This window comes from Alligator sinensis, unplaced genomic scaffold (genome assembly GCF_000455745.1).
Source record: "Alligator sinensis unplaced genomic scaffold, ASM45574v1 scaffold321_1, whole genome shotgun sequence".
In the NCBI taxonomy this organism is placed as follows: domain Eukaryota; kingdom Metazoa; phylum Chordata; order Crocodylia; family Alligatoridae; genus Alligator; species Alligator sinensis.
Genome location: NW_005841969.1, coordinates 422929 through 437201, shown reverse-complemented (window position 1 = coordinate 437201; position 14273 = coordinate 422929). Strand labels below are relative to the sequence as shown.

Sequence of the window (14273 nt, the reverse complement as noted above, 5' to 3'; positions counted from 1 at the left end):
GCTCAGTGTATTGCTAGGCACTCTTTCTCTGTCGTGGTGTACCTAGTTTCGGCTTGGCTGAGTTTGCGGCTTGCGAAGGCGATCAGACGCTCATCTTTCCCTCATCTTTGCAGTAGCACAGGTCCTAGGGCACTGCAGGATGCGTCCATCTGTAAAATAAAAGGGGCAGAGAAGTCAGGAGTATGTTCCACCACATTGCGGCACATAGTCTCCTTCAGATCCTCGAAGCTTCTTTTCATCTTGGATGTCCACTTTAGCATCTCTTATGATCTCCCATTAAGGGTATCTGTGAGGGGTGCGGCGAGTTCCGCAAAGTGCGGCACATGTCTCCGATAATAGTTGATGAGCCCCAAGAAGGAACAGAGTTGCTAACGGTTGCATGGTTCTTGAAATCATCATATTGCCTCCGCCTTGTCCGCCAGGGGTTGGATGGTTCCCCATCCTATACAAAACCCCAAGTACTTAGTTTCTGTACCTGCCAGTTTACATTTTTTTGGATTGGAGGTCAACCCAGCTGTTTGAAACTCTCCCAAAACTGCTCTCAGGGCCTCGAGATGATGGGGCCAATCTGAGGTGAAGATGATGATGTCATCGATATAAGCCACTGCATATGCCGTGTGTGGTGCCAACAGGGTGTCCATAAGCCTCTGAAAGGTAGCCGCCGCTCCATTCAGCCCGAAGGGCCTCCGTACGAATTTGAACAGGCTCCAAGGGGTTCCGAAAGCGGTTTTGGCACAGTCTGCGGCTCGCATCAGAATTTGCCAGTACCCTTTGACTAGGTCGATGGTGGATATGTATATGGCTTCCCTGATTCTCTTGACAAGGTGGGCAATATGAGGCATGGGGAATGCGACGAAGGTCGCTAATGTATTTAACTTTCGAAAGTCAGTGCACAAGCGGAGTGATCCATCAGGTTTAGCCACTGGCACAACTGGACTGCACCATGGGCTTCAGGACAGCTGGATTAATTCCCTGCTTCCACATTTTTTCAATCTCTTGAACTTCCCGTTGCCGTCGTTGGGGTATAGGCCTCCATCTCTCCCTGACTAGTATGCCGGGCAGTGTCCTGATCTTCTGCTCAATTCTCTGCACTCGCCCTGGGGTTTCTTGGAACACATTCCGGAAGGCTTCTATCACCTCCTCCAGTTCCCATCGTTGATCGGTATCCAAATCTTCCCCTAGTTGCACTTGCCCCTTCAGTGTGGATCCCCCTAACTCTAAGCAAGGGGGTCCCAGCTCCTCTACTGTCTCCTCTTTTTGCACCAGCCAGCCTTGAGGAAGTTTACATGGTAAATTTGACGCTCGCGATGGTGTCCGGTCTTGAGCACTTCATAATCTACTGGGCCTACTTGGTGGATCACCTTAAATGGGCCTTGCCCATTGCGGGGTGTTTACTTGTTGACGCTGGAAACGAGACTAAGACCATGTCCCCTGGTCAGAATGTTCTGGGTTTCGTTCTTCTATTATACTGGGTCTCCTGTTGTTCTTGCGTGACTCACAGATTTTGGCAAGCAATCCACTGGGCCTTGTTGATCTGGTCTTGTAGCTCCTGTCGGTACCTTTCAGCTACTATTCCGGGCCCCACCAGCCTCTCCTATTCCTCCTGGACCATCTGTAACAGATGCCTGGGACTGTGCCAATATACTAGCTGGAAAGGTGAGAACTGCATTGACTCTTGGGGTGCATCTCTTAGGGCAAACAGTGGCGGGGTCAATATGGTATCCCATCTATGGGTGTCCTCCTGTGCACACCACCTGAGCATCCTTTCGATGGTCCCGTTTTGCCTTTCGACTAAGCCATTTGTCTGGGGGTGATAAACCAGTGTTCTCAGGTGGGTGATGCCGAGGGTGCTACAGAGAGCCTTCATCACACCTGACAAAATTCGTCCCCTGGTTAGCGAGTATTTTGTGTGGGATTCCTACCCTAGCGATCCATTTTAGGAGCTCTTCCACCACGCGAGTAGCCATAATAGACCTGAGTGGAACTGCCTCTGGGAACCCCTTGGCATAATCCACTAGGACTAACACATATTGGTATCTTCCGTGAAACTTTGGTAGGGCCTCACAATGTTGAGCGCTACGCGGGAGAACGGTGTCTCAATTATGGGCAAGTGTTGCAAGGGTGCCCTCGGCGGTCTCCATTCCTGGGCTTTCAGGCACTCTGGGCAGGCCACTCCCCATCTCTCTACGTCTTCTTGTACATGTGGCCAAAAATAGTCCCAGACTAGTCTCGCCTGGGTTTTGGTACACCCTAAATGACCGCCTAGTAGGGAGTTGTGTGCCAATTTCCAAATTTGTCGGCGAAGCCTTTCCGCCATCCCCTCCTGACCTCTCTGGACCTGGTATAGTAGGCCCCCCTATTATCTCAAAGCTGGAGTGGCTTCTGGACATCCCGTCTCCTGGGTCCTCTGTCCCTAACCATTGGAGCTCTGGGTCTTCCCGTTGAGCCTGGCGGAACTGCACAGTGCTGGCCACCTGCTCCACATCAATGCAGTCCCGGACAGCTTCACTCTGTGGGGGGACGGTTTCTTCAGCCCAGCATTCCCCTCTTCTTAGTCGCTTTCTCTCCTCCTCGGTCAGTCGCACACGCTCAAGTACCATGTAAAATGGCCTCCATTCTCGGCCCAAGATCATCTCACAGGCCAGCGCTGGGGCCGAGCTGACCCGTGGTTCGCCTCTGAATTCCATTACCTTTAAGGGGAGGTAGCAGCTCCGAAAGCACATCTTGCCACCCAAGATGCAGATGATTACCAACCGTCCAGCTTCTTTTACTCCGGTTCGCAGGGCCAGATCCGCATGGAGGAGGGACTGTGAGTATCCAGTGTCCAGGGTCGCCCTTACTGCCCGATCCAGGCTGTCACAACCGGATGGTTCCAGCCTCCCTCATGTGCGGTAGAACCAGAGCTGCAGTCCATGGGTTCACCTCAATCCCCTTCCTTCGCCCTTTTTTGGGGCAGGGTGGATGTAGCCAAACCACAGCCCAGTTCGCTAAAGCCCAGTCCGCATTCCTCACAATATGTCCGGCTCAACCACAGCAGTAGCAGACAGCACCCCTCAATGTCCCCTTCTGCAGACCTATTCACTTCTCTCTCCTTCTCTCGCTGAGCTTCTTATTGGGGAACGGAGGCATCGCCCCCGACCATGCTCATTCTCTGAGCTGATGAAAGCCTCTGCGAGGCGAAGGACTTCGTCACTGGACTGAGGTTGGTGCTTCCTTACCCACACCTGGGTATCCTCCTCCAAGTCCCAGAGGAATTGCTCCAACAGGACCTGATCTATGACACCCTCCAGGTCGAACCAGCCTGTGGGAAGCCATTTATTGAGAGCTTCTCACAGGTACTGTAGCAGACTGTGAGGCCTCTTAACTTCTCTGGATTTCTGGGCTTGAAATGCCTGCCTGTGGCTCTCTGGAGAAATCTTGAGCAGATAAAGGATCACAGCCTTCGCCGTGTCATAGTTTCAGGCATCTTCCCTTGACAGGGCCCGATAGGCTGCTTGGGCTTGGTCTACCATCAGAGCACCCAACTGGTGGGCCCACTGGGTGCAATCTAACCTAGTCTGAAGGGCTGTTCTCTCAAGTGCCTCTATGTAGGCCTCGGGATCATCGTCCCGTGTCATTTGCGGCATCTTAAACAGGGTGGCATTATGTTGCATCCACTCCTGCTGGTGGGCCCCCTGCGGGTGCTGTATCTCCAGCACCTGCTCTATTGCCTGAATGGCTTGCGTCAGAAGCTCCGCATGAGCTACTGCTGGCGCCTGCATGCCTGTTTTGGCCTGGGTTGGGATCCCTGATTTGCTAATGCAGAAGCTGCCATTCCCAGCCAGTGCACCACTGTGATGACTTTAGTGGGTGTGGCGAGTACCGTACTGTCTTCTTGCACCAGGGCACCCCCCTCAACTCACCTGCCATGACTTGATGTTATTGGGAAAAAGGAGGGGTTCAGTGCTGTTCCTTTTCTCAGGGGACCCAGTGACAGAGGTACTTACATTTGTGCCGCGATGTTCCTCAGGGCTCTGCCTCCCCTACACCCTGTCCACTTGCCGATCGCTTGGGTGTTGCTTGTGTAGTTCCGCTGCCCTGTGAACCCCTCTGCTAAGGGGTCAGGTGTTGATTTTGGTTCCGGTAGGTTTGCCTGGATGTTACAGCAGCTGGAGCCCCAGACCCTGGTGCCAAAGGGCTGGGCTCCCATTGTCTGGCATCCCTCTCTCTCCCCAGAGATGCTTTTTATCAACTGCGAAATGTAGGCCGCTGTGCAGGGGGTGTGGATCCTCCCCAGCCTAATGCAGAGACGTTGTTCTCCCTGCCCCAGATGCAGGCTCCGTGCCTGCAGTGACACTCCTGCCAGCCGCAGGAGTCACACCATGCCTGGCATCTTCCCCGGTGGCTCTCTCTCCCTCCTCTCCCCCTGCTGGCTTTTGACGGGGCTTTTAAATCTTCCTGCGGCGGCGTCTCCTGCCTCCGCCATTGGCCTGGCACTCCCCCGCCCCAGGGACAGCTGGTTGAAGAGCCGGCGTAATGCCGGCTTGCATGGCCGTGCTCTGGTTCCAGCTGCGCTCCCAAAGGTAAGTTTTCCTGGGTGAGGGGGGCCTGTTTGTCCCGCACAGGGGCTCTCAGGGTCTCCCTCAACCCCCTCGGAACCTGTGGGGGCTTCTCGCCACCATACTCGAAGTATGTAGAAAAAACATTTAAAGTTGTGTCTATGGCTGAATCGCTGATTCTCCAAATCAGCATCAAATCTTCAGATTTGGATTTGGCTGAATGGAATTAGGACAGTGATCTGAATCAATGAATCGAATCACTATCCCCTGATTTGGGCCAAATCCAAATTGAATACGGCCCGTTTCGCACAACCCTACTAAACACCAGGAAAACATCAATAGTTTTATTTTTCTGACATTTTTAGGAAGTAGAGAAGTCCTTGCAGGCCTGAGGCCTGAAAGTGACTTTGGCCCCATCTACGTGTTACACTTAAGGCATGATTAACCAGTTAACCATGCCTTACGTTGTGACCCAGCTACATAGTCAATCAATTAACAGTGAGATAAATCAAGGAATAAGACACAAAGGTATTCCACAAAGATGTGTAATAGCTTTGGCCTGTTCTTATAATGCCTGTAATTCAGTGTGTGGCCAGTGACTCCCCTGTGGTTGGGCGCCCCATCATCTGGACCGCACTGTGCCCCTACTGAAAGACCTGTCAGATGAGGGACTCACAGCAGCAGGAGCCAGTGCAGGGGGATCTGGTGATTACAATCTCGAGCTCCCCCTGTACTGGCAGTAAGGCATGATTGGATCTGGTGGTGGATCCCACAGTCATTATTGTGTGGATCATGCATCAGATTCTATCATGCCTTGACCTGAACATATAAAGGGGCACTTGCTGAAAGTTTATGCAAGAATGGTATGGCAAAGTAGAGAACAGATATCAAATGTCTGATCAGAAAAGTTTTATCAAAACAGTTGGCAATGGAAGATGCTATTTCAAAGAAACCAACTTTCTGTGCAGTTTCATTCATTTTAATGAAATATTTTAGACATTTTTTCAGAAAATGTTTGTTTCGGAAAAACCATTTTTTATAGCATATGTATGTAAACACTAAGAAAATGAAAATTAAAATAGATAGCATTTCACAACAGGTATAACAGCATTTAATATGATGTACTACTTTGACATGGCATTAAAAGGATATTTCAAAATAAGATTTTTAAAGAATCAAAAAATTAAATTTTCTGAAACATTTAGGAATTTGAATTTTTCAGGAAATTAAAAAAATATTAGTTTTTATTTTTATATGGAATGAAAACTAATTTTGATGTGCTAGCTTTCTGTGAAATGGAAATATTGAGTTTCAACAAACTAGTTTTGAGTCCCAGTTAAATACATGACTGTCCATTCTCACTGGGTGAGAGTTTGAAATAAGTGCAGAATAATCTTGATGCAAACTAATACTTCCTAGAGCATAAGAAATATCTTACAAATATCCAAAATGTATTGCACCAGTTAATAGAAAGTGCATGGCATGGCATTCATCACTCTTATTTTTAATGCTAAATAGTAAGCGCTAAGAAAATAACAATTTCAGTATTTATACTGCAGTTCTATCCCTTTGATATCAGGCAGTACATGAGTAGTTACTTGACTAAATACGTTTTCATGGCACTATTGTAAAAACTTTTTTTAATATCCATGCCTGTTAAAACTTTTTTATGCCATTTCTTTTTGTCATGTACTACAGCAGATTAGTAATGTGACTCTAAATCATGAATATTTTTATATCTAAGCATAACTAATTAGATGGTATTAAAATGTTTGAATAAAATAAGGTTATAACTCCTTGATGGCTGTCTGGACTACCTAAACAGACTTTCTCCACTGAAAATTAGACCTTTCTTTATTTTTGTCCAGCTCTATTCTTTCTTCCAATCCTCTCTAATTTCTACCTACTCTTTCCTCAAGCACATCCTCCCTGTTTTACTGTCTTCCTTCTTCTCCACTCAAAATCTTGCAGGTTTCTTACAGATGAAATTGACCACATATGATATGAGCACATGACTTCTTTCTTAGCCTTATCCTCTGAAGGCTTTTTACCATCTTTCTTCCAGTTTTCAGGCCTGTGAGATTCCCCATTTTCTTTTTTGCCTGGTGCCTCCCCTTTCTCTTATCCAGGTCTTGCCTCGTCTGGCTCCTTTGCCTTCAATCATGCATTCTTTCATATCTATTAAGACACTTACTCATAAACCTACCTGCTATTTCTTGTTGCCACACCTTCTGCCTACCTTTCCTCAAAATAACTTAAACATTTTACTTATTTTGGGTGTTTCAACTGCCTATTTTCCTGGTGCCCGTTCTGTTCAATTTTTCTCTTTCTACTTCTCTAAAACTTTTATCCCAGTAACTAAGGTCAGTATGGCTACTGGGATGGGATCCTGAATCTCTAACACTTTATTAAATGTAACAAAACAGTTCAGTCTCTTTTGGTGCCACTTTTTCTATGCTTCCGTACTTGCCATTCTGTTTTTCTACCCCTTGGAAAATTTATCCACTTCTGTTCTTTTGTTATTTTGGTAACTGTTTGAAAACTGATATGTCATGACAGTTGTGTGTCACACATGCATGCTGGGGTGTTGTAGAAATAATATTTGTGATGTTTTTTGATAGCTGTGGGAGCCACTGCTGTGTACCCCATAGACCTCGTGAAGACACGTATGCAGAATCAGCGCACCTCTGGTTCAGTCGTGGGAGAGCTGATGTACAAAAACAGCTTTGATTGTTTTAAAAAAGTTTTACGTTATGAAGGCTTTTTTGGTCTTTATAGAGGTAAGCAAATAAAATACAGGTATCAAGTTGTTTGTTTGTTTTTTCCATTAAGTGCCTCAACAGCTAACCCCTTGTAGGAAATCTAAGAAACTTAGGTATGCAGAACAGTTTTGCTTGTATTTGCATAGATGATTATTGTTATGAAGAACACTTGATTAGAAAAGTTACACTTGTTTCTTTGGTGCATGTTTGCTCTTTGCTACTTACATTGTTTGAAGACCTAATCCACTGAGATATTATCAGTGTTGTAGACATGACTGTTCTCTCACAAAGGCTTATTACTTTAGAAGAAAGATAAACAACAGGAACAGATGAGCCTCTAAGGAACAAAGGTCTCATTTTAACACATATTTGTTATAATGAGTAAAAATACTCTTTGTCTACATTATGTCAAATTTGAAATGTAGTATCTGAGCTAGGAATCATCTTGCTTCTTGCAATTGCCACAAGTAGTCCCATGATTGTAACAGGTTTTTTCATGTGAATGACAAGTGGGATTTGTTTCAGAGCTTTCCTATTGAAATGTATCCCTAGGAACAGGTAAATACTGATTGAGATCTTGGTACGGTTGGGAGTGGGGAGAGAGGGGGGCTGTTGTGTGTTAATTCTAACATTGTGAATAAGTCACTTGTATTTTTTTGTTGTTGTTGTTTTTTTTTACACCAAATCAGAGGATTGAAAAATGTAAAGCTGCTTTTTTATCAGGTAGACAGTTTCAGATACACAAATGTAAGAGCTTCATTTCCTAGTTTAGCCCAGGAGGATGTTCCAAGAGCATTCACTAGTTCAAGTTAGTAACTCCTATGATAGACAACCTTCCAGTTGGTCATTTAAAGACTGAGGTTTAAGGATCTCTTGCTTCCATTTATTTTACTGACCATTCATATAACTTACGGAATTAATTTACTTTCCAAGGTTGCTATTTTTACACAAAAACAATACCCACCTCCCCTTAATTCATGTTTAAAATAAGATCTCAGACTCTATAATTCTCCTTGCCCTACCTGGTGCATTGACAGTAACCCCCCCCCTGCTTTTTTTAAGTTAATATGTTTGCATTGGAGCTTCTTGGCATGAACTTGTCCCACTTTTTATTATTACTAACTCTTCCTTTTTATTATCTCTGTAACTTGACAAATTTTTACGTGCTAGAAGGTGTTGGCTGTTTGTTTTCAAATGATGATAGGGTGCTTAAATATTTTGGGGAATACATTTAATAATTGTTTTTACAATCCTATCACATTTTTAGACTACTTTTGTCTGTCTAAAGCATGAAGTTTTTCGAACACATTTTAGGTACCTTGATACAAAGTTACTTCAGTTTATAGCGTTAGATTGTCTCCAGAGACATGTCAGACAACTCTTAATTGAAGTTTATATGGAAATGGAAAGGTTTTTTGTTACATTCACTGAAGAGATTAACTGTGTACCTTTAGTTAGATTAATTAATTTGATTAAATTGTATTCAGATGTTAAAAAATAATGCTGACTTATTGTGCAAGTATTTATTACACAAATTAGACAGAAATGTTTAGCTATTGCAATATTTAGCTATTGCAATACTTATTTATTTTAATTCAAAACAAAAATCATAAGGCTCTTGAATCTGGGAACCCAACTCCAAAATTAATTCTGAAATGTTTTTAAGATTCAGCACATTCTAGCACTGGAGCTCATGCTCTCTAAAGCACAGATTTACATTATGTGTTCACATACTGTATTTAACTTTACATAAAATGCAGTGGGAGATGTGTCTTATGTTTTGTCTAGTTTTTTTTAAACTGTAGGCTCTGTAGATCTGGATCTTTCTTTTCACAGTATATCAGAGATTCAAGATGGGAGGGCACCATTTCTTTTTGTTATTGTCAGCCTTTCTCTACATTTAATAACTACCTTTCCTTAGCATAGCCTGTAAATCACACAAAGTACAGTGTTGGACTAGAACAAGATATTGCATATTAGTTGTTGATCCTTTTATGTAGGTGCATATTTATTGTGGGTTTTCTTATGTGAAGGTACTCCATAAATTAAACAGGCTGAATGTAATGGGTGATCTTAGGCCTGCCTCCTTTATTGGTTTATTAGATAAAAACATATACGAAAATATTTTCTTTCTGCCTTACTAGTCACACAGTGGGAAATCTGTATTTTTATTGCAGTGTTACTGAAGGTGTCTGTGGTATAGAACTGATCTGTTTTGTTTGTTTGCTTGTTTTTTCCTGGTAACACATCTGGTGACAGCTTATGCATAATATTCCTTCAAACTACAGTAATATAAAAAAAATCTGAACAAATATGCCATTCTGTGTGTATTTTATAACACTTAGAAAAATGTAAAGTGCTAAAGAGTTTGAATAAATAATGCTGATATAATCAGGGATGTTAGGAAGTTAAGACTGCCATCTACTGCTTTATCTTTTAAATCAGTCTGCTCATTGGAGCAGCTTTGGTGGTTGGAAATTCAGATTGACCAACAGCACAGATGCAAGGATATTTGCTGCTGTTTATAAGTAAAAAAAATAAAAATGGATTAGGATTTTGACAGACTTGCTGCTCTTGATAGAAGACATTTCTGAATAGGACTGGGGTGCAGGCTCTCAGGTTGGCTTGAATAGGTAGAAATCCATTAAATCAGTGATTTGCAACCATTTTGTATGTTTATTTCCATAATTTAAAAACATATAATATGCTATCATATCGTGCAAGGAAAGCTATACATATGAGAAATAGTATAGTCCATGTTCTAGTAAACAGAGAGAATAGAAAAGGCAACACATAACTGTATTTTAGTGCTTTGCTTAAACATCTGCCAGCCTCCGTTTGTTTGCTTATTTATTTGTTTTTTAAATTTCAAACACTTTTAAGTTATTTTCAAAACTCACCCTAGTTTGGAAAACCTGATACTGTTCTTTATGGGTTTAATTCTAGCTGAATAATTCCTGCTTTATCAAAAGTACAAGACGTACTTCTGAAAAGAACAGGTTCAAGCTTATTCTATGCCCTCAGTGTACCACAAGGATCAAAGTATTGGGTAGCCTTTTGTATACTTTAGTATCACTCACCCATGCTGTAAATATACAGTTGTGCACTTCAGGGGACACAGGTTCTGAGTAACAGGGCAAAAATACTTTTGTGAATGCTGAAAAACCTTGTGTGAACAACCATTATAGGCACCCATCACCTTTTTTCTTTACTGCCACAATTTCTGGTTTAACTTGATTGTGGAAGGGGGGCCAGATTATCCTTTGTATTACTATTTTCAACAGAAGTCTTAAAACATTTACTGACATATAAAATATCCTTGTTCAGGACCTAGAGCTACACATATAAAATATCCTTGTTCAGGACCCAGAGCTGTAGCCAGCTTCACATGCAAGATTGACACTGATTATCAGAAGTGGAGCGTATCAGTGCTGGACTCTTATAAAATTATTAAATTTTGAGCTAATTATTTATTTTATTTTTATAGGGTTGTTACCACAGCTTATAGGTGTTGCTCCAGAAAAGGCTATTAAGCTCACAGTAAGTATCCTTTTTCTAAATTAAACTAATTGTACCCCTTATTTTTTTTCAAATTTGTACTCATTGAATCCATTTTTTTCTGACATATTGTGTTCATAAAAGCACCTAGAATTTATTTCCTGAAGTGCTTGAATGATATTCTTCTGAGTGTTTCAATAAGCTTGGTTACAAAAATATGTGATATGCTTTGAAAAATATATTCAAGTAGAAAACTGATTATCCTCTTTTTTTTTTCTTTTCTTAATTAGGTTAATGATTTTGTCAGAGACAAATTCACTCAGAGAGATGGCTCCATTGCATTATTGCCAGAGATCCTTGCTGGGAGTTGTGTAAGTATCCATTCTGGATTCTCAGCCCCAGAAAGAGAATTTCCACCCTTCCAACCCACTCAGAATGACAGCTAGCATATAACTCATGTTTCATGAGACTGAGCAGAACCATCCCCAGCTACATAGACACAAAGAATGGGAAAAATTATTCAGAAAACTGTGTGCTTACTGTGTTGGGCTCTGTAGACATTAGTTGTATGCTTTCCTCATATTTATTCAAATACTCTGGTTCCAGTCCTATGAATAGAGCCAGCATCTCTATGCTCCTGGCTTCTTCCCAGTTTTCTGACATAACTGATATGAGATGTGCTGGCCAAAGCTGCAGAATATATAAGCCCTTCTGCATATTGCTTTAAGTTGTGTAGATGAAATGAGCACCTGCTTTTGTTGGTGGTTACTCTAAATGAATCTTCCACATGAAAGCCTGTTGCTCTGCAGGGTATGCTTTGTTGAGTGGCTATTCTCCAGCTGCACCCTCTCATTACTTACCACACATCCCAACTTAGTCAAGGCAGTGTGTTGCTTCCAGGAGTATATTCCAGATACTCAGAAAGGGTGCTGTTCCTCCCTTTCCATACTTGTGGACACATTTGAATGATATTTATTTTTAGCATGGAGAGGTTCCTGTGGCTCATTATAACTAGCAGGGTGCTTCAGAAACTAACAGCAAAATGGATGTAAACGAAGTAGATAACTACACAGCAGTGGGAAACACTGATTGTGACATTGTCGAACACACTCATCATTTTATGCTGAACACGTGTTATGTTAGTGAGCACGTAAATAACATGGCTACAGTGCTGTCAGTGTGCATAAAAGAATAGTGTTGTCATTGTGTGTGTGTGTGTGTGTGCGCGCGCGCGCTACTTAGCAAAATTCACCATAGAATTTTAGCACAATACAGTGAAAATTGTATAGCTTGGTAGAAGGTCTGTGTGTGGCTGGAGAAGTTCAAAAATAGCCACACCGCCATAGTGAACCCCAGGCAGTATGCCCCATCACAACCATGACAGAAGACAAACACCATTGTACATGTGAACAAGCAAATGAGCCTTCCTGAACTATTGGCAGAAATAGGCATAAACGCTGGCTGTACCCATGCCACTTTGCACAATCACTTGAATTACGGGAAAGTGTGTGCCCATTGGGTGACAAAGCAACTGACAGATGTGCATAAATGTGAAACTGTGTATCCAGCTTCTGCAATGTGTCTGGGATGAAGGTGAGGGGTTCCTTTCGTGCACCATCACTGGGGATGAGATCTGGGTCCACCATTATGATCCAAAGAGCAAAAGGCAGATCATGTAGTGGAAACACACATCATCACCACTGGCCAAAAAGTTCTTCACTCAACCATCCTCCAGCAAGAACTTTCTCATCCCATTTTGGGATACTATAGGCCCACTACTTGTCCGCTTCATGGAGTGTGGGGTCATGATCAACAGTACCATTTCTTACCATGTTCTACAAAACACCTGATGCCAGCTATTTAGACCAAATGGAGTAGAAAGCTCAATCAAGGTGGTTTTTCTCCAGCATGACAATGCATGGCTACACTGTGCATGGATGACTGCCAAGACTTTGCATGGACTGGGCTTTGAAATCTTACCATGTTTGCCCTAAAGTCTTGATCTTGTGCCAAGTGATTACCACTTGGTTAGACCATTGAAGGATGCTCCTCAGAGGCGCAGATTTGTCAGTGATGCAGTGCAGGAGTGGCTGTCACAGCAGCCAAAAAGCTGCTTTTGAGGATAGCATCAAGAAACTTGTGACCTACAGAAACACCTGTGCCACAAAGAAGTTGACTATGTAGACTAGTGATGTGGTCCCATAAATGATCATTGCACACAAAATGGATTCCAAAATTACTGTTAGTTACTGAAACAGTCTTATAATTATAAGGATACAGTCGACAATTATAGGCAGCTTTCCTAACAGAAAAAGAGTGATTTTTAAACTCTAGAAAAAACAAAAGATAATACTTGTTCACTTGCTGCTGTAAAACTGTATTCTGTGATCACGTGAATCTAAAGAGGTCTCAGTTCAAGCTGGCTTTCTTGTTTATCTGCTTGTTTCTTACATAAAATGTATTTACAGCTTTTAACTACAATCAGCATGTACATATTGTAGACAGACATGTAAATTGTATTTATGCTGGGGATAAGGTCTGTAATGTGGTTGTTCTGAGCAATCTGTAATTGGTTCAAGTTTATAATGATGACAGACTTGTGTTTGTATCTTGGCTAATTTGTGGGATTTCCCAACATTTGTTAACAGTATAAAATGTTTGAGACTGGGTAGGGATCCTTTTGTAGCAGAGAACCCTAATAACTTCCAGTTGAGTAGGCTGACAGGCTAGAATAAAACCTCCTCAGCTTGCAACAAAACCTAGGGCAATAAGGTTGTTGACCTCTGCAAACTTTTAATTCAGAGAAGCAGCCCTGGAGGGAGGCTGCTTATAGTTCTCCCTGATTAGATTTGGCAGCATGGTACATGCTTGAGTCTTCACCTGTCAGTGTACAAAGTTTACTTTCAGGGAAATGTGAGAAAGGAGCTGTGGTGTGCAGCCAGCAAAAAAACAACTGCAAACACTAACCTTTCTCTGGAAGGCCCAGTAGCACATACAACATAGGCAGATCTTTTATAACGTAGTGAATGTAATTCATTAGGGTTTTACTCTGTGCTGTGACATGTGTTAAGTTGAGAGTATTGGCAAAGCTTTTATAACAGTCACTTGACCATGAAATCTGGTAATTGGTTTCACTATGTTTTTATACCCTTTTGTACCAAAATGTTTCATACATGCACTGTAAAACCTATTCCAAAGGCCATCTCCGTATCTAAGAAGTTATCCCACCCTCTGAAGGACCTTTCCTGACACATTCTTGTGAACATATGAGTATTTTCAGCGAATGCCAAAGTAAGTTTCAGAAATTCAGATGCTTCTCTGAAGTTGAAGAGACCCCACAACCTCTCCAAACTTCGCTGTTTCCTTCAGCTGATTCCCCTCTCTATAGTTGCCTTCTTGCTGAGAGGGGGCTCTTAATTCAAGAGTGTTAGGATACGAATGGTGCACCTATTTCACTCCATTTAGGATTCTTAGG

The 14273-nt window shown here is 42.6% G+C and overlaps 1 protein-coding gene across 5 annotated transcripts in view; it reads left to right on the top strand.

Annotated features, from left to right (window-relative positions):
* The window catches only part of SLC25A12 (solute carrier family 25 member 12), a 90151-nt gene that overhangs the window by 60108 nt on the left and 15770 nt on the right, over positions 1 to 14273 (top strand). For all 5 annotated transcript variants that reach the window (XM_025200501.1, XM_025200502.1, XM_006020790.3 and 2 more), the window contains 3 exons: positions 7160 to 7318; positions 10788 to 10840; positions 11089 to 11169. In XM_025200501.1, the coding sequence (XP_025056286.1) occupies positions 7160 to 7318; positions 10788 to 10840; positions 11089 to 11169 (293 nt within the window). The remainder of the gene's footprint in view (positions 1 to 7159; positions 7319 to 10787; positions 10841 to 11088; positions 11170 to 14273) is intronic.